At 47.7% G+C, this 26,859-nt stretch overlaps 1 protein-coding gene across 6 annotated transcripts; it reads left to right on the top strand.

The window, feature by feature from the left end:
* The first annotated feature begins 369 nt into the window (after positions 1 to 369).
* UBN1 (ubinuclein 1) lies at positions 370 to 26,337 on the top strand. Of its 6 annotated transcripts, XM_037383438.1 has the most exons (18): positions 371 to 479; positions 1,043 to 1,469; positions 3,250 to 3,336; positions 4,296 to 4,391; positions 4,669 to 4,803; positions 5,416 to 5,519; positions 6,667 to 7,105; positions 9,870 to 9,940; positions 11,263 to 11,392; positions 11,616 to 11,734; positions 12,214 to 12,342; positions 13,261 to 13,404; positions 16,414 to 16,464; positions 17,637 to 17,679; positions 18,019 to 19,239; positions 20,634 to 20,886; positions 21,208 to 21,297; positions 23,868 to 26,337. In XM_037383438.1, exons 2-18 carry the CDS (start codon positions 1,230 to 1,232, stop codon positions 23,918 to 23,920), a joined length of 3,405 nt encoding a protein of 1,134 aa, XP_037239335.1. In that variant the 5' UTR covers positions 371 to 479; positions 1,043 to 1,229; the 3' UTR covers positions 23,921 to 26,337. The 6 variants fall into 6 exon arrangements, with proteins under 6 accessions (XP_037239339.1, XP_037239335.1, XP_037239337.1 ...); XM_037383442.1 differs by lacking the exon at positions 13,261 to 13,404 and having other exon boundaries at positions 370 to 479; XM_037383440.1 differs by lacking the exon at positions 16,414 to 16,464.
* Positions 26,338 to 26,859: the final 522 nt, after the last annotated feature.

Here is a 26,859-nt window from a genome sequence, read left to right as displayed (position 1 = left end):
GGGGAGGCGGGCAGCCGCTCTGAGCGCCCCGAAACAGCCGCCGCTGTCGCCCCTCACCCTCCGGTGCCGGCCCGCGGCCCCCACACCCCTCCCAGGTCCTCCCCACAGCAGCCCAAGGTACGGCGGTGCCAGGCAGGGAGCCCCCTTGCGCCGGCGGAGCCCGAAACGCGTCCGAAGCCGCTTGCACTGCCACCATCTTTCTCAGCACTCCCTCCCTCCCGCCGCCGCGGCGCAAGGGCTGCCGGGACGAGGCGGTACCGGCAGCGGGGATTGGTCCGCCCCCGTCACGTGGCACGGCCGCCTGTGAGATCGCCCGTTCCTCCGAGGCGTGACTGCGGCGGCGGCGGCGATTGGGCGCGGGGCGCGCGGCTTCAGCGCGAGGGCAGTGCCCCCCCGCACGTGACGTAGACGCGGGGCTCGGAGGCGGCTCGGGAGTCAGGCGGCGGCGGCGGCGGCGGCCGCGTCCCGCAGCGGCGGCGGTGAGTGCGGGGCGGCCCGGCCCCTTCCCCCGCCCGGCCCCGCTGCCCCGCCGCCGCCTTCGCACGCCCCGCGCCGCCCCTCGGCTCCGCGCCCGGCCCCGGCTCCCCGCCGCCCCGCGGCCCGCTCCCCCTCCGCGCGACCGGCCTCGGGCTGCCCGCAGCCCCAGGGCTCCCTTCAGCTCCGCGGCCCGTAGCGCGGCCGGGACCCCCCGCAGGGCAGCCAGCGCCCGGGCTTCGCGGGGCCGCCCGCTGGTGCTGGGGACGGAGTTGCTCGCCCGGGGGCGGGGGTGTCTGGGGCTCCGTGCGGCCGCTGGCCGGAGCGGGGCCCTGGCCCGGGGCGGGGCGGCCCCGGCCGCCGTTAGTGCCCGGGGCTGCTGGGCCGCGGCACAGCAAGTCTGGTGGGGCCGCTCGGTGGCTGTATCCTTCAGCCGGTAGCAACGGAGCGGTGTGCTGCGAAGATGGACACCTGGGGCTGGAAAGGAGTGACGGCGTGGGGGGCTGCCAGCCTTGGAGGGAAGTCTGGTTCGAGGCTTGACTTCTTTCTTTGTCTTTAATGATTGCAGCAAGCGCTAGCAGCACGGGCCTCTGCCGTTTCCCAAGGAAACTTCAGAATTAGATGCCTTGTTCCACAGCCAACATCCTCAGTTACCCTTAAGCTGCCGGTGAAATCCGTGTCTGTGCAGCTGGAGCAGGCCTTTTGTGATGCAATGGGAACTATGCCATGAGGACTGGTAAGACTTGGCCATAGCCATGACGGAGCCCCACAGGGTTTCGTTCACCACTCTCCATGGTCCACTGAGCAGCAGCTTCTTGAAGAGATCTCGGAAAGACGATGGAGAGCAGCCCCAGGATTCTGAACCGGCAGCGACAGCTGTTCGAATCACGCTTACTCTTTTTGAGCCGGATCACAAACGTTGCCCAGAATTCTTCTACCCAGATCTTCTGAAGAGTTGTCGAGGGAAAGTAAAAGGTGGTTCTTTAGGAGACAAGGTGAGTCCCCTACCTGTGGCCTGTGGGGAACCTGCATGGTATCTGAAGATTTCAAAGGCTTTTTCGGTATTGCTGTTTTAATGCTGTTTTGAGAGCTGGGCACGTGTTAGCTGTAAGGTGCTGAGAGCTGGAAAGAGGGTGGTCAGGCAACGCGCGGGCAGGAGAACTGGTATCCAGGCAGCTATTGCCAGCCTGCATTGTCCCACTCCTTTGCCTTGGCTGGAACTGCACTTCAGAAGGGTGATGTGTTGGTGGCAGAGTGTGGGACGTAATGCTCGTTTGGTTTGGAACTGTTTGGCCTAAAGTGATTTTGGCTATGGCTATGAGGAGCTCTATTCCAAAGAGCATTGAAATGAGATACTTCTGTGACAAGTGCTTATATCTTTCTGGGACTCTGCTCTACTGTGTGTGAATGCTTCCACCACAGTGCTTGGCATCTCTTCCTGTGTGGTGGACGTGGTGCTTTCAAGTGTTGCCTGACAATTGTTTGCCTGTTGAAAGCCATTTCTCAGGATATGATGATGTGCAAACTTCTGTAGCATGTGAACCTTGTGTTATGGGTGCTTTTCTATGAAAACAAAGTTGATTGGATTCTGCTGACTTTTACTGTTGCTCTTCAGAACTGTTTAGCAGTGCGTTGATAATTCACGCTGCTTTTTTTTGTTTGTTTTTTGTTTTGAAAGTCAGGAGAATTAGAGACATGTACAGAACTGGCTGAGAGAGCATCCAAAACCTAGAGATGCTCTCAGAATCATAGAATGCTTTGGGTTGGAAAGGGACCTTTAAAGACCATCTAGTCCAGTGAGCAGAGACACCTTCCACTAGATCAGGCTGCCCAGAGCCCCGTCCAACCTGACCTTGAATGTGTCCAGGGACGAGGCATTCACCACTGCTCTGGGCAGCCTGTGTCAGTGTCTTAATGCCCTCAGCTTAAAAAGTTTCTTCCTTATATCTAATCTAAATTTACCCTCTTTTGGTTTAAAGCCATTCCCCCTTGTTCTATCGCTATGGGCCCCGCTAAAAAGTCTGCTCCCATCTTTCTTATAAGCCCCCTTCAAGTATTGAAAAGCCTGGTCTCCCTGGAGCCCCAGCTCTTTCAGCCTTTCCTTGTAGGAGAGGTGCTCCATCCCTCTGATCATTTTCGTGGCCTCCTCTGGACCTGCTCCAACAGGTCCATGTCTTTCCTGTGGTGGGGACCCCAGAGCTGGAGGCAGCGCTGCAGGGGGGTCTCAGCAGAGCAGAGGGGCAGAATCCCCTCCCTCACCGCGCTGGCCATGCAGCTGGTGATGTAGCCCAGGGGACGGGTGGCTTTCTGGGCTGCGAGTACACATTGCCAGCTCATGTCCAGCCTTTCATCTATCAGTACTCCCAAGTCCTTCTCTGCAGGGCTGCTCTCAATCCCTGCATCCTCCAGCCTGTATGGATACTGGGGGTTGCCCCAGCCCAGGGGCAGGACCCTGCAGTTGGCCTTATTGAACCTCATAAGGTTCATGTGGGCCCATATCTCAAGCTTGTCCAGGTCCTTCTGGATGGCATGATGTCCTTCAGGCGGCAGCCGCTCCACTTACCTTGGTGCTGTCCGCAGACTTGCTGAGGGTGCACTCAATCCCATTCTCTATGTCACTGATGAAGATGCTATATAGTACTGTACTAAATACTAAAGGTTGATTTGGCTGAGCTTTTGCCTGGATGCTCTAGTCATGATGGGTTTAATGCATGGGGATTTGGTGGCAGTGTAACTGGATCAATTCTGATGTTTTTGTCGTCTTTATTTTTGCAGAAGAAAGACCTGGCTGATCCCTTTAATGATGATGAAAAGGAAAGGCATAAAGTGGAGGCTCTTGCTAGGAAGTTTGAAGAAAAATACGTATGTTTTTCTTCTTTATGTTATGTTATCCTCTAGAATGGGCAATGCTGCTTAGCTCTCAACCAGTAGTTTAATGTTTATTGGCTCTTACGCTCCTGTTCTCCTGCAGTCCTTTATCCTAGGTGGAAGGTACTGTTTTCTATGTTCCTTTTCTGCCTCAGGGCTGTGTTCCACAAAAATAGTTCAGATGCGTTCTTAAATCGGATTAGTCTGATTAAAGTGAATGGCCTTCTCACTTGTAGTAGCAAATAACTTACTGTAATTCATGAAATGTAATTTTCTTAAGCAAAGATTAATTTCTAAGCCTTGTTGCTGCAGCACGATGTAATCTGTCAAGTCTTGAAGTATGGTGCTGTGGTGACTTTGCAGCCCTTAGGACAGTAGTACTGAGCTGGGTAGCACAACAGACATCTCTGTCTTACCCATTTCCTTTCTGTTCGTCCTCTCACTTTATTTCTCTAGATGGCAATAAAACTGCATTATGTTTTACAACTGGCACTTTTGGATAGAGAGTTGCTGTATTGGCTTGTGGTCCAGATTTGACCTATGGGTCAGCCTGATGTACCACGTGTATGTTTGATCCATGTAGTACTGACTTTGTACTGACTGCATAGCAGTTAGAACAGTCCATCTCTGTGCTGGCAGAAACGTTGAAGTGGTGCAGACCAATTCAGCGTAGTCTGCTGACACAAATTCTGCCTGTCTGGCAGGTCAGCGTCTTGTTTCATTTGGCCACGTCCTTTTTGGTTCTGTGTGACAAGGCCTAAAAGTGGATTTACCGTATCCTGAGATTACGGTATGATGGGAGTTAACGTTGGTTTGGTTCTGCTGCTTCTAAGAGCAAGACAGAGCTTGTTCCCTTTTCTGTGCTGGAGCCAATGTCACTGTCCCGTATTGGGCCTGTCCCCACGGTAAATGGAAAAGGAGGATGAATACATTGTCCATCTTTTATTGTTTAGGGTGGCAAGAGACGCAGAAAGGACCGTATTCAGGACTTGATTGACATGGGGTATGGATATGACGAATCGGACTCCTTCATCGATAATTCTGAAGCAGTGAGTACTGGGGCAGGAGCGAGGCTGGTTAAAGGCCTGCGGGGGCTGAGCTGGCATCTGGGGAGAACCTGAACAGGGTGCAAGCCAGGAGCGTGCCAGGGCTGGGGGGCGACAACTCCTGGGGCAACTGCATGGCAGGAGAATGCTGGTTGGCAGGCATGTCCACAGCCCTGTTGGTTCTTGGTCCACAAATCCCACTCCATTCTCCAAGCAACTCAGCTACAGAATGAGGTAACAAAGCTTACAGCACCAATAGATTGTTCTCTGTTGTTTCCAGTATGATGAGCTTGTTCCGGCTTCTCTTACCACGAAGTATGGAGGGTTTTACATCAACTCAGGAACACTGCAGTTTCGGCAAGCATCTGAATCTGAAGATGATTATGTTAAAGAGAAAAAGAAAAAATGTCCCAAGGTCAGCAAGCCAGCTTTCTTGGTCATTTTCTTTGTTAGAGCTTGGAGAGTTTGCGTTGTGAAGTGTGTTGACATTCAAAGTAGAGTTGAGGTTTGTGAATTGGTGTGGACAGAATGGGGATGAACACTTGAAATACCATTCTGTCCCTGTATTTGATAGTAAAGTGAAGCACATCTGGCATGGATGAGGCTCTGGTGGGGTTGTCTAGTTCCTAGAGTAGAGGTGATAGTAGTCCCTTGTCCCCCTGAAAAATTGGTTAGCCTGATGGGGATGGAGAAAACAGTGGTCCTCTTTGGCAGCGTCTGTTGGAGACAGCTCTGTTTTCACAGTGCTGAGGTGAGGCGATTAAAAGGGGAAAACCAGCAGCAGCATTTGGCATCCCTTCCCCTTTACGGATGGGATCATCTCTAGTGCAAAAGCTAGGTGTGCTGTGAGTTCTTGAAGACAGTGCATGCCAGCACCGTGGTGACAGATGTGTGGGGTTTGGGTTAATGTGTCGGGTGGGGAAGGAGCTGTTCTCCTGTTCTTGGGAGAGGGCCCAAAATGGCTCTGAGGGTGCAGATAGCATTGTAGGAGATGCTTTGGTTGTGACTTCATTTCAACCCTCTCCAGAAGCGGAAGTTGAAAGATGGAGGTGAAAAAATGAAGAAGAAGAAGAAAGATGATTCTTACGACAAGGAAAAGAAATCCAAAAAGTCCAAGTTTCCAAAAGCTGGGTAAGGAGGGGGAGGGAACGCCTGCTGCTCGACACCTGGCTTCAGGGTTACAGGTGGCATTTCTTCTGCTGCAGTAGTACCTGATCGGTGTGGGGTGGCTCAAGTGCATGCTGCATAAACACCAGCAGGCAAACCCCCGTAGCTTCCAAAGTGGGAGAAAAAAGGCAGCTGAAGATCAGAGAAGGGGCACAGTTCCACAGCAAGTGTCCCAAGCAGAGGGGCACAGCTAGCTGCGATGTTGGTGTTCCTTGGAGCTCTGTTTAGGCGCTCATGGTGGGAACAGATATTGGAGAGCCTGAAGAGAAGGAAAAGGACTACTAAGACAAAGTTGATGGGAGGAAGGGCAGAATGAAAGGGCATGAACTCAGAGCTGTATGAGTGTCAGGTTAACAGGGAGGAAGAGGTCAGAAGGACATGGGTGGCCAGAGCAGAAAGGCAAGTTGTGTGTTGGTGCTCTCGCTGTGTAGTTGTTGTACTCCTGTCCAAAGTACTTCTTGGATGAGTGCTTTATTCTCTTCTTGTTCTGTTGGTTTGCCCTTGCTTTTGTCTGCCTGGCCTCTCTGTTTCAATGTCTGTATCTGTTGCTTCTGTCTCTTTTCCTACATTTTCCTTCTAGTTTTTTCCTTCTTGCTGTAACTGTTACTCAGGGTTTTCTTTCTCCTGCTTGAATCTGCTTTCTGGCAACACCAAACCACATGTCTGGCACAGTACTGTCGATACACGATTCCTTTGTAGCAAGGAAAAGCAGTTTGCTGTTCTGGTTTTGATAGGCAAGAAGCATCAAGCTGCTGTCACATTAACTCTCTCTTGCTTCGGTTCCTCTGCGCTAGTTTGTGTTTCTTGCTTGTTTCTTCCTTTCTGGAACAATGCATGCAGTTAAATAAGTGCATAGCTGAGTGGAGATGGCTTAAGCTCCATCACCTCTCCTCAGTGAGGAAGGACAGCCGTCTCTTCTCCAAGCTGACCAAACAGCAGGACCTTAAAAGGCTGCAGTATATTTTTCCTGGTGTAATTGGTTAAGGGGCTGAGACTTTCCAGGGGATTGGTGCATATGGCTGAAGTGGACTGGGATGAAGGTATCCTTCTTTCTTCCCCTTCATCTTGTATTCATCTCAGTTCCCTTTCCTCCTCTGTACTTTGTTTACAGCTTTACGGCATTAAATGCAAGTAAGGAGAAGAAGAAGAAGAAATACTCTGGAGCTCTTAGTGTCAAGGAGATGCTGAAGAAGTTTCAGAAAGAGAAGGATGCTCAGAAGAAAAAAGATGAAGAGCAGAAGGTGGCGACTCCTTCACCAGCAGAACCTCCAGCGCCAAGGGAGGCAGAGGCGATAGCTGACCCTTTGCTGTCACTTTTTGGCCATGCCAGTGACAACGACCTGCTTCAGGCAGCGACAGCTATGGACTCATTAACTGACTTAGACCTGGAGCGGCTTCTCAGTGAATCCCCAGAAGGAAGTCCTTTTCCTGATGTGGAGGATGGGAGTGATCCTATTGGGATGGGCTTGGAACAAGATTTCAAACAACCACCATCCCTCCCAGAAGGCCTGCCAGCCCCTTTGGAGAAGCGCATCAAAGAACTGGCTCAGGTATGGCAGTTCATTGCAGGGCAGTAGGATGGTGTGATTACTGGAGGGGGGCAGCTCTGCTGGGTTTGTGGCAGAGAAGAGCACAGTGCAGTGCCACATGGGATCACACTGCTGTGTCACCCAGTTTTCTCTTATGGCCAAGTCACTTTCTTGAATGCCTAGGCATCAGGTAGCGTCAAAGGCCTTGGCCTTGTTATCTACTGAATCATAGAATGGTTTGGTTTGGAAAGGTCCTTAAAACTTTGTCTTTAATGAACATGAATAATGCATGAATGTAGTACAATATCACACCTGTCAGTATTACTTCTTGACCTCTGTTGGCAAAGTATGGACCGGATGCAAGAGGTAATTACCAAAGTCAATTTAACATGAATGAACTTAAAATGTGAACTAATGAGGCTGAAGGGGAAATTCCACCATAATAGTTTTAATGTGCTGTGATGGTCAGGACAGCACCTGTGAAGTGGCCTGTAGTGTTCTGTATATAAAATAAGTGGGTGCAGCTGGAAAGCATTACCTGCCCTACAGTGTAAGAAGGCATAAAAAGCCCTGTAGATGGGGCTTGAGGATTTGTTAGAGCTGTTTCCCATGTCATATGCAAGCAGATGCCTTCACTGAAGCATGGATGCAATTTGACATCTCCCACACTGGAGCTGCATCACTGGCTGTTTGGGTTCTTTACCCATCTTCAATATCTCAGTGTTGGGGTACCATTTAGGGAGTGGTATATATTAATTTCTAGAAGTGTGGTCCCACGTCTTTTCGCCAGTAGCTCCTCCTACAGCTGGACTCCTGTGGGACTCCCCCATCTTCTCCAAAGTGTTGCCCTGGGCTTTGGGAAGCGCTTTTCTGGAGAAGCGAGAGCCCTGGGTACTGGTCAGGGATCCCTCTCCTGACATGTTGAAGTGCGCCTTCAGACTTGCAGTGGGGCTCCTCTGATGTGAGGGCTGTTGCCATCAGCCTGTCAATAAATGCTGAAGTGTTTTGTTCCTGCTGCTAGAGTTTTTAAACATTGATTTTAAGTCGTAAACAGTGCTCTTAGACCTTTGCAGTGGTGTGTGTTCGGCCTTCTGTGGCACAGTAATTTAGAGCACCAGTTACTTAAGCATATCTTACTTAATAACTCCTGTTACTAAAGATGAGTTGCTATTAAAGATAGCTGTGTTCTGCTGAGACATTTTGAGTGTGTATAGTGTTGTTGAGCAGATGGAAGAGAAGGATGAATTGAGAAAAATATTGCCACAGCTGATAAAAAGAATGAGCTCTTCATGGATGTTTCTATTTGCTATTTAGGTTGTTAACAGCAAACACTCAATGTGAAACAGCTGTTTCTGAACTATATCTGAGGTAAAGGAGAATATTACAGAAGGTCCCATGATATCAAGCTGATCGTTAATGTGGTTGCAAGATAGTGTAATAGCAGACTACCCACAGACTTTCCTGCTGAGATGCTTCTGCTGCTGTGTCTCTTGTTGCTGGACTGTGTGTGTTAAGACAAGAAACCAGGGAGGACAAATACAAGGTTTAAGAAATTGAAGCTTCTGTCAGATAGGATTTTGTGACGTGAACTCTGTTGCAGGTGGGGATGAAGAGGTGCCATACCTCTGTGAGCCAGGTGTCTTCCATCCCAGCAGGTGGGAGCATCCCCTGAATTAAATGGAGCCTCCAGGCATTTCCTCTTCTACTTAAACTGATTTGACTTTAGCCCTCTCCTTCCTAAAATAATTTTCCTGTTGAGGGCTCTCTTTAGTGTTGAGCCTTTTCCTTTGACACCACCAACCATTGCTGACAAAGAGGAATGTACACTTTCTGGGCATAAATTAATTGCTTACCAGCCTCAACCTTGGAGTGTTAAATCAGGGGATTTCAAAATCATGCCCTTCTGTCCTGGTCTGCTTTCCCTTGCAAGGAATCGCTAACTTGATGTGGTGCCTTGTGGTATGAATCCCAGTTTTGTTTACATCCCTGCTCAGAAGGGACTGAAAGCTCTTGGCAGTTTTTTACTGTTTTGTTAATCTCTTGGAATTATTTTCCTGCTGGACATATTTTTCATGGGTGTGATTTTTGGGCAGTGCTGTGTTTGCTGCAGTCATAGCTCAGGAAGCTTCCTGAACAGGATTTTTTTTTTAATTATTTTTTTTTTTTTTTTTAGTTTCCATGGTGTTGATTGGGAATAACTGTCCCCTGTGGGTCTTTCTGTTGGTTTCTTAGCTTAGTGTTCAGATTGGTCTAGAAAGCCTGGTGATAAGTATTCCTGACCCTCATTAAATGTTCCAGGGACAAGTGCTATGCTCATATTACTCAATCTAACAGCTCTAATGTGAAGTTAAAACCGTGCACTGGAACTGTCCCTTCTCCCCATGGGAAGTATGCCAAAGCCACCCGTTGCCACCAAGCAATCTCCTTTGTTAAATGGAGGTTATCTTCATTCCAGTGCAGCAATTCCAATGCACTTGACTAGTACATCTGGACAGGAGAATCTAGAATGGGAAGGTCTGTGGGCAGGGCATGGTCTCACCAGTTCAGATGGCAGGGTTGGGCTTGGAACTGAGGAGGCCTAGGAGGAGCGGGGCAGGCATGAATCTCTCTCCTGTCTATCAATTGTGGCATCTTTCAGCCTGTCTACAGCAGGTAGCTGGTGCAGAGTTTGATGGAATAAAACTGTGCCTTGTTTTACAGTATTTCTGAATCAAGACTACTTGATTGCTTGTGCTTGTCTGTATCTGTGAACTGATGATGACTTGTGTTATTTGCTGATTTCCAGGCTGCCAGAGCTGCAGAGGGAGAAGGCAAACAGAGATTCTTCACTCAGGATATCAACAACATCATACTGGAGTAAGTGCTGCTGTGAGAGAGGAGTGAGGAAGGAGAATATTAGAGCATTTTTGGTAAATTCAGGAGCAGGTTCAGCAGGAGTTATGCAGATGTCTTTGTACAGATCCTGCACTCAGAACATGCCTAGGAGACTTTCATGTTATCCTAGGAATGGCTTTCAGTTGAACTATGATGTATAGCTGAGGTAGGGGAATGCTGGAGGGGATGTATCCAGGTCTCCTGTTCTCAAGGTGTTACTTGGTATCTGTGTAATTAAATTTGGTCACTTGACCTGTGATTGTAACTTGATACAAGAACACTAAATCTCCCCCTGTCAGAGATGTCAGGCATGTTCTTTGCTACTTAAGTTATATGTTGTATGGAATGTTTTATAGCTGGGATAAGACTGCTGTGTTCAACTGGCTTTCTGTGCGTACTGGGGAAACTCCATTACTGCTCTGTGTTTTCAAGTTCCCCAATTATAGAATACCAGTGTTGCTTCACGCAGCTGTTGATAATGGCTTCATTCTTCTTCAAGTGCTTGGAGAAGGCTGATGAATGCACGCAGCTTTGTGATCATCACAGTGTAATAATACTTACACAGAGGCTTTAATTTCATTAAGGTTTATCAAGGCACTTGAAGGGAAATGCCAAAAGGAAGTTTGGGAGTCTGTTTCTGTCTCGTTTCAAGTGGTGATTACCACCTTTCAGCATTCTAGTGGTGACTGCACAAACAGTCCTAATCTGTTGTCAAACCAATAACTTTAACCACATTGAGAAGAGATTATAGATTGGTGTGACTTTGCCATATAATCAATTAGAGGGTTTTACACTTACTGACACTGAGAAAAAAAAAACCAAACAAAAACTTAAAAAGCTGGTCTCCCTAGGTTTTATATAACTGTGCAGATGGGTTTGGCACACGCTGACCTTTCTAACCTACTTCACTGGGAAGGAAGTTCAAGCTCAAGGGATAAAGTTTGTTTCTATATAATCCTGAGTTAGACTGCCGTAGTATCTGACATAAGCAGCGTGTACCTCTCATTTCATTGCCTGATGCTCCTGCACTTCAGTTGCCAGGCAGAACTGCAGAACAAATGAGACTGCTGACATCCTTTTGTTCCTTTTGCAGATACTCTGAAACTAGATTAAAAGGCATAGCTTGGGATAAAGGGCTTGAGTCTGTTGATTCTAAAATCTAAAGAACTATCACATAGTTTGGCTTGTACTCTGCCCCTCTCTCCCTGCCTCCGGCTCCCCAGGTTGCATCAGAGTTGCACTGATGTTGCTTAGAGAACCCCTGCCAGATCCCTGGTCAACGTTGTCTTTGTTTTGTTCTTCAGCATAGAGCTGCAGACCCGGGAGTTGAACAGCCAGATCCGGTCAGGGGTGTACGCTCACCTGGCTGCTTTCTTCCCCTGCAGTAAGGACACTCTGGTCAAGCGTGCCCGTAAGCTTTATCTCTATGAGCAGGTGAGTGAATTTGGCAGCCCAGCCCTGTCTCATGTGTGTTAACCCAAATCTCCAGAGCACAACTGTTGTCTACCTAAGGTGGTGTTGTCCTGCACTGAGCATGGGTCAGGCACCACGTTTGGTGGTGCAGATTCAGAACTGGCCAGGTCTTGACCTGACAGATTTGGGTGCCTCAGCTGGCACACACCATGTGGAACATCAGTCTGTTCTGTGATTGCTCTAGGGTGGCCGACTGAAGGAACCTCTACAGAAGCTAAAGGAAGCTATTGGAAGGGCTATGCCAGAGCAGATGGCCAAGTACCAGGAGGAATGCCAAGCCCATACTCAGGCCAGGTTTGCCAAGTAAGCTCCTTGTTTGCTTGTTCTGCATCTGTAGCCCCTCTCAGCAGGCTCCCTGTGACCTCATGAAGTTTACCACCTATTTTTGTTCTGTAGTCAAAAACTGCTGGTGGGCATTAATTGGCCTAATTAAGCTGTGTGCCGTCTTTGTGCTATCTATGGTGAAGCCAACTACAGCAGCATTGATGAGGCTGTAACTTGGCTGAAGTGTTTCCCTTCTGTGCAGGCGTGTCTTTAAGAACATGGCAGTCTGAGAACAGTAAGGCTGGATTAGTCCCGTGGTTTCTGTTGTACAATATCAGGAGATTTCTTAACTTTGAACACTTAGCTCAGCTCACTCTAAGCAAGAGGTTCAGGCCCTCTTCCCATGCGTGTGTTATCGCTGACTAGTGAGACCTCTGAACAGTGTTGTTAGAGATACTTAATCCTGTCCTTGAACCTCCAGGACAATGACTTCCACTTCATCTCTGTCTCCATTTTAGGATGCTGGAAGAGGAAAAGGACAAAGAACAGCGCGATCGAGTTTGTTCTGATGATGAGGAGGATGAAGAAAAGGGAGGGAAGCGTGTCATGGGACCGCGAAAGAAATTTCAATGGAATGATGAAATCAGGTTTGCATGATTTAGATATTAAGTGAACTGGTGACTTGTCTTATTCTATGCAGTTGGAAGTGAAGCATTTCGGTGTGTGTATCTTGTTTTCAGAGCAGCGCTCATCGTCTGTAGTAACAGTCAGCTTGGAGGTTTGTGGCAGACTGTGCCGTTTATGGAAGCCACTATTGCGTTTATTAAATCTCACCCTTATATACATTGCAAAATTAAGCTGATTTCAGGCATAGGCCGACTGAGAGAAGTGCTAAGAAGCCTTTATGCAGAGGCCAAAAAGAGGGGCGGATCTCTAGGAAAAGAAGGAACTCAGCTGAATTGCTGAAATCTTACAGACCAGACTCTTAAGACAACCAGAATCTGGTTGTGAACGCTTGTGAAGTTAATGGGGACTGCTGCTCCTGGCACCCAGGAGTCTGACAAAGAACAGAGTGTGGGGTGAAGGGGAAAGTGACAAAGGATAAAATGAGAATCAGTCCGGCTGTCTTTTTCATCTTGCTCTGTAACAAATTGGGGTGCTGCTCTGTAGGTGGCTGATTCATGTAGAACAAAGCAAGCTTCACTTCCTGCCTTCTCATTGCCTCTCAGCATGAAGGTCTGCAGAGAGGTTCAGTTCTGCAGTTGTTAATGATGCCTGTAATTCTGGCACTGGTTTACCACCTCTGCTGCTTCAGGAGATTAAAATGGGAAGGGGTAACAAGGCTATTATCCCCTGGCACATTGATGTGTGTGCACACAGAGAGCGAGGAACGTGCCTTTCCCTTCCTTTTTCTTGCGGAGGCCGCACAGGGTCGGTTTTATTAGCAAGGTATTACAGAGCCAGGTGTGTCTTGGCGTATTTAGCCAGCCCTGGATAAACGGGAGGACCTCCAACTGGGGAAAGTTGATCTGCGTAACTGTATTTGAAATCTTCCTGTTCTTCAGGGAGCTGCTTTGCCACTTGGTGAAGATTAAGTTGGATGGTTATGACCTTGACAAGAATAAGGCTCAGTCTCTAGAGGATTATGTGAAGACCTTCCTAGATGGAGAGGTGAAGCCCCTTTGGCCAAAAGGCTGGATGCAGGCCAGGTGAGCAAGAATCAAGTTGTACTCCAGGGATTCCATGTCCTAAGGGACCTCGGAAGGTCATTAGCCCTACCCCTGCTCAAAGAATGGCTAGCTTCACAGTTAGATCAGAGTCCTCAGGGCCTCGTTGTATGGAGTTTTGGAAATCTCCAAGGATGGAGTTTACCACAGCATCTCTGGGCCCCTGTTACGGTACTTAATCGCTCTTCATGAAATCTTTTCTCCTTATTTCCAATTAGAATTCCCCTTGCTGTACTGAACTTATTATTCCCTCTTTTTGCTTTTTATTGTGCACCTTCTGAGAAAGGTCTGGCTCCATCTTCTTTGTGGCTCTGGGCCTCCCTGCTCTTCAGGTAGTGGCAGACTGCCATTAGATCCCTCCTTGGTCTTCTCATTTTCCAGGCTAAGCAAACCCAGCTCCCTCTACCTCTCCTTGTCTGTCATGTGTCCTTGTTCCTCAGCCGTCGCAGTGGCTCTGGACTGTCTCCAGTTTGTTGACATCCCTCTTTTATTGTGAGGACCCTGAAACTGGATGCCATATCCAGATGGGACCTCACAAGTGCTAAACGGAGAGGAGTAAGCACTTGAACTGCTGGCTGTGCTCTTGCTAATACCTGCCAGCATGTAGTTAGCTCTCAGCAGTACACCCTTGCAGTAGTGAGTCATGTTCAACTTCTCTACCAGGACTCCAGGTCCTTTTCTGCAAGCTGCTCTGTAGCTGGTTGGCACCCGGCCTGTGTTGCTGTGTGGGGTTATTCCATCCTAGCTGCAGGACTTTGCATTTGTCTTTGTTGAACTTCACAAGGTTTGTGTTGGCCCTTCTCCAGCCTGTCAGGGTCCCTGTGAATGGCGCCCCTGTCTTCCAACATATTCTCCCCCTTCCCGCTGTTTTCATGTCACCCTCAAACTTACTGAGAGTGCAGTCCGTGCTGTTGTCCAGGTTTAAGTGACAATGTTCAGTGGTCTTGCTCCCTGTATTGACCTTTGGATGCTGCTGGCAGTGACAAGTTACAAGGTAGAACTGGGACTGAGGTGGGGCTGACTGGTCTGTGGTTTCTTGACCCTGTGTTACAAAGGATTACTCTGTAATCTGTCTCACAAAGGATACATTTTTCAGACACTTTGGGAAATCTTCCCTAGAGTATTCCCAAAAGAAAGCAAAGCAGAATGTTTTAGGGGCTTGCACTAGCACAGCAGAGAGTTGGCAGGCTAAGCAGGAATTTGGTGTGGTTTTCTTTACCCTATCTGGTGTCTTCACTGCTGTTTCCTGCTCTTTCACACCCTCCACCATCTGTGCCATTGAGCTGGCAGTTGCAGAGAGCCCTACAAACTGAAGAAAGTCGTTCTACTGGGACTGTCACCAGCTTCTGGCCTCCTTTGTTTTGCTCAATAGTTTTAAAGAAAGGACAACTGTACAGTCTTACTGCTGGAATCTCTGTCTCTTTGTATATAAAGAGATGGGCAGTGCTGTCTTCTCTCTGCTGAACTTGCTTTTTCGGTTTCATGGGGGATAAAGGAAGAAGTAGGTACCAGTTCTTAAGAGCAGTAAGTATGGGTAGCATGTTAACGGATCCCTTTGGAAAAGTCTGTGGCCATTTATTGCAGTTGCATATGCACATGAAGTAGTGAGCATGGTTGTAGTGTGTTGTAGTGTACGGGAGCTGAATGATGGCATTAGGAGGTGGGTGCAGATTCCTGCTTAGTTAATAAAGATATTACCAGCTTGAGAGTCTTAGCTTGCCAAGGTTTAAAAACGCTTTTCTTTGAATAGAAGGAAATTAAAATCTTTTGCTCCTAGTTTGTGGGTGAAGCTGTTCTTAGGGATACAGATGTTCACCTAAGACTCAGTGTAGGAGGGCCTTCCAGTGAAGTTAACTACAGAATAACTGAATAAAAGTGGTTTTCCTGGTTGCTTTCCAACGGCTCAAGGACAATGGTTTCTCCTGCTGGGACTCGATGGAGTTGGACTTGATGATCTTTATGGGTCTCTTCCAACTTAAGATATTCTACGATTTTATGACTTGGTGGTTTAAAGACAGAGGGTAGACCGACAGCCACACATAAGGGGAGGGATTGGCAGCACTAGGAGAACTGTAAACTTTTGTGGACAAGTCAGCTTGATTCACTGTCATCATGATCACAGAAGTTTATCTTTAAGAGGAACTTGAAGGTGGACAGAGTAGCAGCTTTGTGTATGAGTTCAGAGGGGCCCTGCCATGGTTCAGTTTCCTCAGTTAGCACTAAAAGGCAATTAACAAAATACAAGGTTAAAATCAACTTGCTTTTTAAGAGGAAAAAGGATGACAGAAGTCTTTATTAAGCTGTTAATAGCAGAGGAGAAGTGTATTCTGTATGCCAGTACTGATGGTGTATTTATAAGCTTCTCACCCTGACATCTGAGGTGGCAGCTGTTTTAGGTGAAAGAGTGTTCATGTGAGATTCTGGTTTACTTAGCCATGGTAGTAAAGGGGTTTGGCTGAAGCTGTACTTATTGGTTGTGGTTAGTCAATTGTTACAGAAATGGTTGTGCTGATTTAAGAAGTCACCTCAGCTGTTTGCCGGGGACGCGGAGGCAACAGACACACAGTGTGCGACGGCTTCTCATCCCTGTTGCTGTATTTGAGGCAAGGGAAGGTAACTTTTCTCCCTTGAAATCGGTGAAGAGCTCTTGGATGATCTGTGGCAGCAGTAATTAATGCCCAGCTTGAACGATTGTACTGCCTCTCCAGTTGCCTGTCAGCTTTTTAAGCTGGCAGAGCTTTTTCCTTAGTTATTGTCCAACAACTGCCTTAATGGCCTTTCCAGCGCCTACAAGCATAGCTCCCCAGAGAGGGAACTGCGTGGGGGAGTTCAGGAGGATTTTCCTGGAAAAGGGATGAATATTTGTTTGCTCTCTGTGGGTTTAATTTCACTAAGTCCCCTGCTGTACTCTGCAGCTCTATCTCCAGTGATCCCAGCTGCTCTACTGGGTCTTGCTGGATATCACTTCTCATTGCTCTCTTCCCTTCTTAGGACACTGTTTAAGGAGAGCAGGCGTGTACATGGACACCTCACATCAGTCCTGTGAGTATCGCGCAGCATTCCTTTGGAGTGATAACTGGTGAACTCCGTTCCCTGGGGCCTGGGTGGATCGTGCAGGAGCACCTGAGTTTGCTTGGCTCTTGTCAGATAGTTTGGCGCTGCTTCGTTTGGGGAGGTGTAGGGAGAGTAGTTGTTTGTGTGTGACATCTCCCAACAACAGACTTCTGAGGTGCTTTAGCTGTACAGTAAGCTGAAAGAGAAGAACTTTGAAGCCAGGTTGCCTCCTGGCCTTGTTCAACAGACTGGAGTCAGGCCTCTGTGCTAGTCCCTCGGAGGCAGATCGAGGTAAAATGGAGTGTGATGCCAGCACTGTGATTATTGCTGCCTGTTCAGTCGGTCCTTACTGGATTCCCTCTTTCTTGTTGCCTGGTTAAAGGAGGGGTACAGTGAGCTCAAGCTAGTGAAGATGGTGCAACAGGCTTGTGGGTGGCAAAGCAAGAGAGCCATCAGAATCCAGCTGGGCAGGTGCTTTAGTGCCAAAGGGTCTTGTGGATCTTGCTGGCAGTCTGTAATAGATGATGATACAGACTTAGGCTGATGTCTGTTTGACAGACAGTCCTGTTCTTGGCACTGGATGGGTGAAGGGAAGTGTGAGAGAGAGTATGCAATAGAGTGTATAGAGTCATCCTTCCCTCAGCCATACTGTTCCAGCAGTTCAGGGATGTCTTGTACCAGAGATTGCATCTGACCAGACCAAATGATCTATTTTCCATGAATTTGGCAGATGCTTTTGCATCCTTGACTTCTTCTGGGAACCTGAAAGAAATGTGTAACTTTTCTCCAAAACAGTCTCTGTATCAGTTTCTCTCTGGGTGTTGCTATAGCTAGGTCAGCAGTGGGTTCCTGTAGTAGCTCCTGGCCCTGCAGCTGGTGCAGGAGGTATCTGTTGAGTGCTTTTACTGCTCTGCTACCATTTCGAGACTCTGCTCTGCTCCCTAATTCATTCCCCTGCGTGGGAGTTGGGGCTTCCTAGAGCAGCAACCAAATGTCACACCGTTTTGAATCCTAGCAACCCGAGATGCTGCCTCTGTTCCCTCGGTTCTTTGTAAAAGACTCAGTGGATCGTCATTAACAGGGCCCAGGTGTGCTCCCTAATTGGATGCTTCCATGTGGACATTGAGTGAGCTATGTTTCTTTTGTCTCCCTCAAAACAGGGCGAAGAAGAAAGTTATAGCTCCTACTAAGGTGAAAGTGAAGGTGAGTTCTTGTGGTTTTTGGTTCTTGTGGTTGACATATACCAAGAGTCAGGTGACTGCCATCTTAAATCCTGTATTTGAGCCTTGTATCTATACATTAGGTACAAAGAAGTTGTGTTGTGAAATAATGCTAGTTGGCGTTGGGCTTGAAAAAACAACTAAAACAGCAGCTAAAATTGATGGCGGCAACAGCAGTAGTTGGCAGGGAGGCGGGGGGCCAGCAGGCACAGAACTTGCTTATTCTGCCTTTTATCCCCAAATTGCGAACCTTCCCTTCCCTTGTCAGCAGTAAATCCTGCCTCTGTTCTGACTGCCTTCTCTTGTGATTTTTTTGTTCCAGGAATCTTCCTGCAAGCCAGATAAAAAGATGTCTGTTCCTTCGATGCACTCAAGCAGCACCTTAGCTCTGTCTTCAGAGCCCCAGGGAGGAGCTCTGGGCATCAGTGCCCAAACCAGAGAACTCTTGTCCCTTGGGACAGCCCAAGCAGCCAGCAGCACTGGCACTCCTGCTACCTTCATGGATGACTCCTTGGATGAGGACTTAATTCATAATCCCACTTCCTCCCTCGAAGCAGTCTCTAAGGAACTGGCTGTGCTGAACAGCAGAGTGGGAGAGAGCCCTGACTTTACTCTTCCTGGAGCTCCAAAAGCTCCACCAGAGAAGATCCCAACTCTTGCATCCTCAGAGGAGAAGAGGACGTTTCCAAAGTCCAACCCTTCTCCTACATCATCCTCTGGTTCCCTCCAGTCTCCTCTAAATTTCCTGGCTGAGCAGGCCCTGGCATTGGGCCAGTCTTCTCAAGACAAAAAGACAGAGAACTCTAATTACAAAGACCTATCCTGCCAAGCCTCTCCCAGCAAAATCCTTCCTGAGGCGCACCAGGCTAAACAGAAACACCACAGCCTGGTCCGGCCAAGCCATGGGTCTCAGACATCCACCCCAGTGCAGGCTTCTCAGGTGAAGGTCTTTCACTCAGGCAGCCAGCTACAGAAAACTTTCACCTCCCCGGCTCAGTTTGTCAAACTGCAGAATCCCAAGTCCTCTGCCCCACTGCCCCAACGCTCCCTCCTCCAGCAGGTCAAGTCATCAACCAAAGCTCAGAGCTTCCATTCCTCTGCGTCACCAAGCAGCACCCAAAACTCCAGCAGCTCCCACAAGAGCCCAGGCTCATCCTCATCATCTCTCAGCTACACAGGAAAGCACTCAAGTGGCTCTAGCTCTTCAGGACAATCTTACAAATCGCCCTTCGTTTCTGGTTCCCTCTCCAAGCATGGGGCTTCTTCCAGCAGCTCCTCATCTGGAGCTTCTGCAAACCAGGGCTGCTCCTCTGGGAGCTTATTGCCCAGTGTGCAGACCCCTTCCTCGGGCCAGGCATCCAGCCGCCCATCCTCAAGCTCCTCCGTGAAGAAGACACCTGTTTCTCAGAAACTGACTCTGGTGGCACCTCCTGGAGGTTCAAATGGAGATTCTAGCGGGGGCACTCAAGGGGTGGCCAAATTGTTGACCTCCTCCCTAAAGCCAGCTGTTGTTAGCAGCACCGCATCTTCTACCTCTGTGCCGGTAAGTAGGGGTGTGCTGGCCCAGCCTAAAGCCAGGAAAATGCATGGCATTGTGTCAGGCCATCTCCTCATTTGTTCAGACTTGCCGTGAAGTGATGACTTCAAAAGAATTTCCTGAAATTCTTGAATGACTGTCTGGATCATGGCTGCTTAGCCTGGGAAGTCCTGGCCTTTGCCATGGGCTTGCGCTGCAGAAGTCAAGCTTTCATTTTCAGTTTAAAGTAACAGCTAAGCAAAATGCTGTGGTACCTTCCAGACTGCGATTTTTGTGTAGGTTGTGTAATGTTCCTGCCCTGGCTTTGTGAGTTATGGGAACAGTAGGGCTCCTGTTTGGGTCAGGAGGAAGTGTGGTAAGGTAAGTTATCGCGAGTGCTAGAAATCACTGCATAAACTAATACTGTAGTGACCAGTTTGCTGTTAATTCGGTCTGCAAACTTGGCCTTTCTTAAATTATTGCAAGTGATTTTGGTTTTATTGCCACTTTCTTCACAACTGACCTGTAGGTTAAATAACTTAAGATACTGGACTATAAACTCAAAATGCCCACCCAGCTTTCTTTGGTGGTTCTCTCTGCCCATTTTCTGTTGCTCCCCGGTTACTCCCATAAGCTACTGAAGTGATGTTTGAAATCAAGCTCAGTGGCACACTATGGAGTTCAGGTTCTGACAGTTTGTTGGGATACAATGTCTCGTGAAGGACTCCTGGGTTACCTGTAAAAATTTGTGTTATTCAGAGTTGTATCTAATGGTATAAGGGCCATAATTTTAATCTATAACAAAATGTAATAGTTCCTAATGCTTGGGTATTAATTTGTTGTTGGCTGCTCATACCTGCCTCCTTTTGTGGCATGTGGAAAGAGCTGGGCAGTTAAATGAGTATATTCAAATGGGCCTGAAAACCATGTACTGCTCAGCCTGTGTACCTTGTCTGTTACTGAGATAGAGAGCTGAAAGGCATTCCCCAGTGGTATGTCTCTCCATGGGAGAGATCTCAAATAATGTTCTTGGGTGCAGGGGTACACCAAACTTTGGTGCCTTGAGTTGTCAGCAGTGATACACTGCCAAAAGTGAGCAGGAAGCATCCTCCCTAGAACTTGCAGGCAGTGCGTAAGTTCTTCCTCTGCCTAATAGAGGCACAGTTCCAGGGTAAGGGAATAACGGAGTCAAATCCAATACAGTCGCGTTTAGACGAGCGTAGCATCCAGCAGCTGGATTGCCGGTGTCTGGGGCACTTCCAGGTGGCCTCAAGGGTTGACAGCTCTTGGGCCCTGACTGGGAGGGTGCTTCTTGCAAGGAGGAATTCTTGAGCGCCCCATGTTTTGCAGATCTTCTTTTAAGTATGACTGATACTATGCCTTGGTTAACCTACTGACTGACCTTTTCTGTTGCTTTTCAGAAAGGAACTAGTGGAGCTGTGCTGCTAACGAATTCTCCCTCCTTAAGTGTACTGGCTCCATCCTACAAGTCCAGCAATCCAAAGCTGCCAGCTGCCCTGAGCTCCACACCATTAGGTATTATCTCTCCTATTCATTCCTTCCCTCTTCATGTCATCTCCTTCAGTTCAGACTCCTCCCCAAAAGCAGGAGTATCAAAGGATGCAATAGTTACGGGACCTGCTCCAGGAACTTTCCACCATGGCCTTGGCCATAGTGAGTATACTCCTGTTCATGCATGTGTATGTTACTTGTGCCTGTGCTGTCGAATAACAAGAACATCAGTGCTCTACTGTGTTAATCCATTGCAGACCAACCCATTTTTCTTGCTGTTGCTTCATGCTGTAGTTCATGCATTTAGATCTCCAGCAGCTGCATTTGGAGAACCTTGGGCACATCCCTATAGCTAGCCCAGAAGTCCCAATAGCTGGAAGTTGAGCTCTAGGCTAACTGCTGCAGCTCTTCTGCTCATTTCTGTCTTCAATGTGTATTTGTTCCCTTTTTTCCCCCCTCTTCTTTCTTTGTTTTTCTCTCTAGGTCTTCTAGCTGGCTTGCACTCCAGCCCCCACCATGCAGCGCCACTCCCACATTCTGCCCTGTCCACTCATTTACCGCAAAGTTTGCCAGGTAACTTGTCAGACAGTCGTGTTTGTCTTCTGCGTGGTGAATCACCCTGTATCTCAGCAGGTACTTCCTCTAGGGGTAAAAGCAAAGTGATTGTCCACACTGGCTGACCGGCGCGGTCGTCGCTAAAGCCCGTGGCCTCGCTGCGGTACCAAGCGAGGCGTAGCCCTCTGTCCTTTCCTCTTTAGCTAGCCAGGGCAAACTTGTGCATTTGTGGAATGATGGGCCCTCAGTGCTTATAGCAAGTGTTGGTTCCTGGAGGTACTCAGCTTTGCTGCTTGCATCGTGGTGAAGAATTATCCTGCCAGGATTAAAGCTGTGCATGTTTATGCACAGTCTGCCAGGATGGCCCAGGAATGAATATTCTGGCTCTGTGGAGTTTTGTTACTGGTGACCTATATAAAATGTGTCAGACCAGAATGTCTTGTGTCTGTGCACTGAGCTAATTGCTTGCACCTCCTTCGTGACAAGTTTGTAGTGTAAATGGAGATGCCTTACTTGGTGTTGACAACATGATGATTTTGCAGTTAAGCCTGTTCCTGCCCCAGTTTGATGCCTGCAGAAGCAATGCATAAAACAAGAGATTTCCGAGGAACACTTTCTCTGCTCCTAAATGGAGTCCTGCCTGGTGGGCTGTGAGCGTGTGTAAATACGTAGCACTGTGGAGGAAGGAGAGAAGTGAGGGGGATCCGTGCAGCATTTAGAAAATTGAAATGCAGGGCCAGCAGATTGGGCTTATCTGCTTCAGGGAGTTGCTTATCCCATTGGTAAATGCCATTTCTGCTTTCTCGATCAAGTGTTCTTTAGCGCTTCAGAGTAGTTTGGTGCCACTGTCTCGGTACCTGCTCCTGCTGTGATTGTCTGACTGGGTGATATGCACCTGGTTTAGGAGTGGGTGTGCTGACCTAATGCTGTCGTACTGAGGCCATTGGATGTGTGGATAACCTGCTGGGGTTCGTGTGGCCTCCCCTAGCAGTTGTAGGGTAAACTGCCCTTGACTGCTGAGCGCAGTGCTGCTTTGCTGAAGAAAGAAGAGTGTGCTGTGCACTGGTGGAAATTCAAAGAATTTGTTGTCTTTGCTTCTTTTGCTGAGGTTTGTCTGAAGTGGGTTGTTATGCCACTCCAATGTGGTGGAGCAGAAGCAGCAGCTACTAGCAGCAACTGCTGCCGTGGCAGATCCTTCCTTCCTGTTTCTAAATTAACAATTGCTAGAGAGTGAGGTGATCGCGTTTGGTTTGAACATGGGTGGTGAAATGTATTCTGTGTCACTAAGGAGGAGTTCCCTCTCCCATTGAGGGAATTTAGGGTGGCTGCTTACTTCACTGTTGCTTGTAGGGCTTGTAACAAAGGCATTTTTCAATGGACTGCTGGTCTTAAGCAGGACATGGTGGCAGAAGCTGCGAGTAGACAAACGGTGACTAGGGATAAGTGAAGAAAAACTGACAATTGAGACTGCTTCATCAGGGACTCACTTTTGCACTTCGTGTTTTCACATAAAGATTGGAGATTGAGCCTAGTGCTATCATCTCTGGGTATACTACCAATTGTGGTGTTTTGTAGAAGAACACAATTTAAGTGACCACCATAATCTTAAAGTGTAATCATTTGTTTTGCGGCATAAATTGTGGCTGGCTGTGTAAGCAGATGGCCATAGCTGTATTGCTCTGTCTGAAAGCTGCAAGGACTCTGGGAGGTTGCTACAAATGCAAGGAAATGTTGATGTCTTAAGTGAAAGTGTTTATACCAACATTCACCAAAAAAGCGTATGAGCAAGGAGCATCCAGTGCTTGCTTGTGTGTTGTCACTGCTGCATTTGCTAGCGGAGGTGCCTGCACAGCTGCTGCTGTGGCGATGGTTCTGAGTGCTCGCTTTACAGATGTGACGTGCTGGGGCTGAGCTCTTGCATGGAACTGTCCTTGTCCTGGAGAAGAAGCTGTTGCTGTGCTGCTCAGTGCCACTGCTACTTAACTGCACATCTCAGTACACCCATTTGTTCATCATAGTCTGATGGTAGTTTTAATTGCTCCCGGAAAACTTCTGCTTCCTTAAACTTACTTCCTTTTTCTCTCTTCAGTGCATTTTCTCTTTTTCCTCCATACCTGTTCCTTTCTGTTACTTCAGTTGTTAGATTCCTATGATTGCTGTTGCTATCGGTAGGCACCTAAAGCCTTCATTACAGCGGCAAAGGTCTACTACTGGTGTTATTTCAAACCACCTTTAGATGCAAGGCAGCCAGTACCATGTATTTCTGCTGTCCTAGGTGGGGAGACACAGTAGGGCGGCTTTTAGAGAAGGGCATAGGCTACCCAGTCAACCAGCAATCTGAATCTATGCCATGGTGCTTTTGCTGGGAGGCCACAGGGACCCTCAGTGCTTCCCACACCTCAGGTGCAGAGGCAGGGCTGCTCCTAGTTGTGAGGTGTCTCCAAGCACGTCCTCTTACCCCCTGATTCCTCGCGGCTGAAAGGGAAAAGTACGTCTTTCTGTGCAGAGAAACCTGGCTGCTCCAGCTGCGCGCAGCTCTCTGGAACTTATGTCAAACCCCCTTCCCACTTGGTTGTATTTTCTTTCAGATGCTTCTCAGCTTCACGGCAAAGGGTCCAATGCACAGCAGCGCAAGTTGTGACGTCTGCGAGGAGGGGAGCTAGAGCACACATAGGATAAAACCAAGAGGAACAGGTCATGAACTTTGGATACTGGCTGTGTCTTTTTTTTTTTTTTTTTTTTTTCCCCTCACAACTGGAGAGACTGAACTGCAGTGAGGAACTCATTGGTGTGTTTGCTTGGAGGCTTTCAGAGCTAAGCCCCACACAAAGGGCCACTTTGAGCCATGCCCTAATGAGAGAAGCATTTTGTAGCACTGTTTTATCGCTGCTGCCTTTCATGCATTCCCTGGCACTGGCAGGAGCTAGAACTTGCAGGGAGACTCGGGTGGCTTGGATTTCTTGCAGTGGTTTCCCACCCACCTGTGTCTTTATCTGCCAAGTACCTCCAAGTCCAGTTACCTCCTTGGTTTCCCAGTGGAGGGTATGAAAGGTGCTTCTTTCTTCTGCTTTGGATTTACTTGGATAATTCTAGCACTGCCAGTGCTTTCTGAAGACATTTGACTAACTCTTCAATTGTACTATAAAACTGTGCTACAGTTAATTGGAGGACTTAACGTTTCCTGTGTGGTAAACCTAACGAACCACCTGATGTTCCCCTCTGAAGGAGAAGGAAGACTCTTTAGAGAGACATTTTTAGATGCAGTCATTGACTTTGAGAATTCTACTTCTTTTGGGTTTCGGATTATTTTTTTTTCCCCTCCAAGGGATGCTTTTTTCCTGCTCAGTTTTATCCTCGTTGCCATCGAATGCATTGGATTGGATGGGACACTTTTCAGCATGTCACGTGTATAGGAAGACATAATTCCAGTGCCTTTTATGGTGGAGCAAGAATGGACTAGTGACACACATTTCAGCCCTGTTTTGTGTGCTCCTCAACCCTTTTTTAATCATTCTGTATTTAAAATGTATTCTGGTTTATTTAATAGAGCTTTTTATGGTTGCACATCAAAAAAAAAGAAAAAGCTGCACTGTCTGGACTTCAGTGGTGTCTTGGTGACTGCAAGTACAGTACCAAATCCAGCAAGAGCACCAGTTCTTATCCAAGTTTGTGCAAGTGGGTTCCAGGCCCTCCCCTAAAGCCATTCTTTCCTAGGGTCGTCGGTTGTGATCTCTTTGGCAGGCAGAGGGAACGATCTAGATTAACCAAGGTCACTACTAGTCAAATGAATTCTAGAGAACAATATTGCTTTCCTCAATGATTTCTGCACTAGGATCATGTGCTTGTCACAGCTGCAGGAATGGGGACCATCTATAATTGGGGTGTGTCTTTTCTTTTTAATTTTTTTAAGTCTTAGACCTAAATACTTCTCCTGAGCATGCCCTTTCAGTCTGTGCATAGCTAAGGGCAGGCTGTGGTTCCAGCTGAGCTTTATAGGGTTTGATTTTCTGCTCTCTCCTAGCCTGCCTCTTCTCAGGCCCCCACAGCTAAATCTGAATTGTGCGGTAGTAGCGCTGATCCACACAGACTTTACTGGTATTTCAAGCAGAAGCTTGCAGCCTTCCTTGAGCTTTGGGGAAAGATGCTGACGCTGAGTATAAAAACAAATATCTACTTTAGTTTTCCCCAGTTTTGATAAGATCCAAGATGGGCTGTTTTCAATTTGAGCTAATACATAATTTCCCAAGATCAGTGCATTGTTTATATTAAAAAAAAAAAAAAAAAGAACAAAAAGCTGCTCAGATTTAAAATTTGTTTACAGAAAATACCTAGGTTGTAGCAAAAGAGCCAAAGACAGAAGTTGTGTTACTGAAACTAAGCACAGCCGTTATTGATGGACTCTGAGCAGTGGATGTCGCATGGTTCCCATTGAAGGCCTAATCCTGAGAGGTAATTTGCACCTTCAACTTCCCATGGCAGCTGAAAGAGCATTCAGACACCTGGCAGGATAGGGACTCTCGGCGAGTGACTTGAGGTACTGGTTCTACTCCCTCTCTTTGCTTTCACTTGAATGCTTCTGCTGGGAAGCACCGTGTGCATGGCCAGAGCAGAATGCCCTCCTTCTAGGAATTTAGCGAAGCCTCTTGCCTCAGGGAAATGTTTATTTGGTGGAAATTCTGTGGGATATTTTTTTCTTTACATGCTATAATGAATGAGTGAATGGTATGGAGCAGAGTCACAGCAAGGCAGAACCACACAGAGACCTGAGAGCTGATGGGGAGCCAGGAATCCAGTGTCTCTGCCTTGACGAGGCAACTTGCAACGCTTTCGTGACGGTGTGGGGAGGCAAGGCTCCCATGACACTTACTTAGTATGGCAGTTCCTTTTGGGTGTAAGAGCTGTGGTTTACTCTTTTTTTTTTTTTTTTTTAATTATTATTTTTTTTTATTTTATTTTTGTGTGTGTGTTGGGACTGTCTTGCTGAAGATGGTGGGGATGGTATAAAAACTGTTAATCTTGTACAGAACAACTGAATAAATTGTTTCAAAGTTTCCAAAATGCTTTTTCCCATCTCCTTACCTCTAGAGTTTCATGACTTTGTTTTCAGGAGTTTGTGTTTCAGCTTGGATGATCATCTCTTGATCATCTGTTTCTTGAGTGAATTACTGATTTACTGGTTTTAACTAAAGGCTCTTACATGGTAAGTAAATTGCAGCTTTGTTTCTAGCCATTGTGGTGGTAGAATTTCATATTCTCATTCAGTGTGCTCCTCACGAAGCATGAAGCTGACATCTGGAAGGAACATGTGGGGTTCAGACCCTGGAGCCACGGCGTTATCCTGCACGATCCTTTCAGTAGCAAAGGTAAAATAACGATGTTAATCCCCAAAGCCAGGGTGGATGTGCAGTGAGTGCTTACAGCTGCTTTTGTTGGTGACAGAATTTACTGGGGATTGGGTATTAGCTGGGATTTGGGGAAAAGAAATGAACATGCTCTAGGTGTGGAAGCCCCTGGTGCCATCCCAGTGCACTTCCCTGTTTCCTGCAGCTGTAGACCTGTTCATTATTAGCAGCATTAGAT

The sequence above is a fragment of the Falco rusticolus genome, chromosome 4, assembly GCF_015220075.1.
Source record: "Falco rusticolus isolate bFalRus1 chromosome 4, bFalRus1.pri, whole genome shotgun sequence".
NCBI classification, from domain to species: Eukaryota; Metazoa; Chordata; class Aves; order Falconiformes; family Falconidae; genus Falco; species Falco rusticolus.
This window is presented reverse-complemented; position numbering and strand designations above follow the sequence as displayed.

Excerpts from the sequence above, each read along its gene's own strand:
- UBN1 (XM_037383438.1), top strand. The coding sequence starts at position 1,230 with ATGACGGAGCCCCACAGGGTTTCGTTCACCACTCTCCATGGTCCACTG. Across the intron at positions 1,470-3,249 it reads GTGGTTCTTTAGGAGACAAG|AAGAAAGACCTGGCTGATCC; the intron begins GTGAGTCCCCTA and ends TTATTTTTGCAG. Across the intron at positions 4,804-5,415 it reads AAAAGAAAAAATGTCCCAAG|AAGCGGAAGTTGAAAGATGG; the intron begins GTCAGCAAGCCA and ends AACCCTCTCCAG.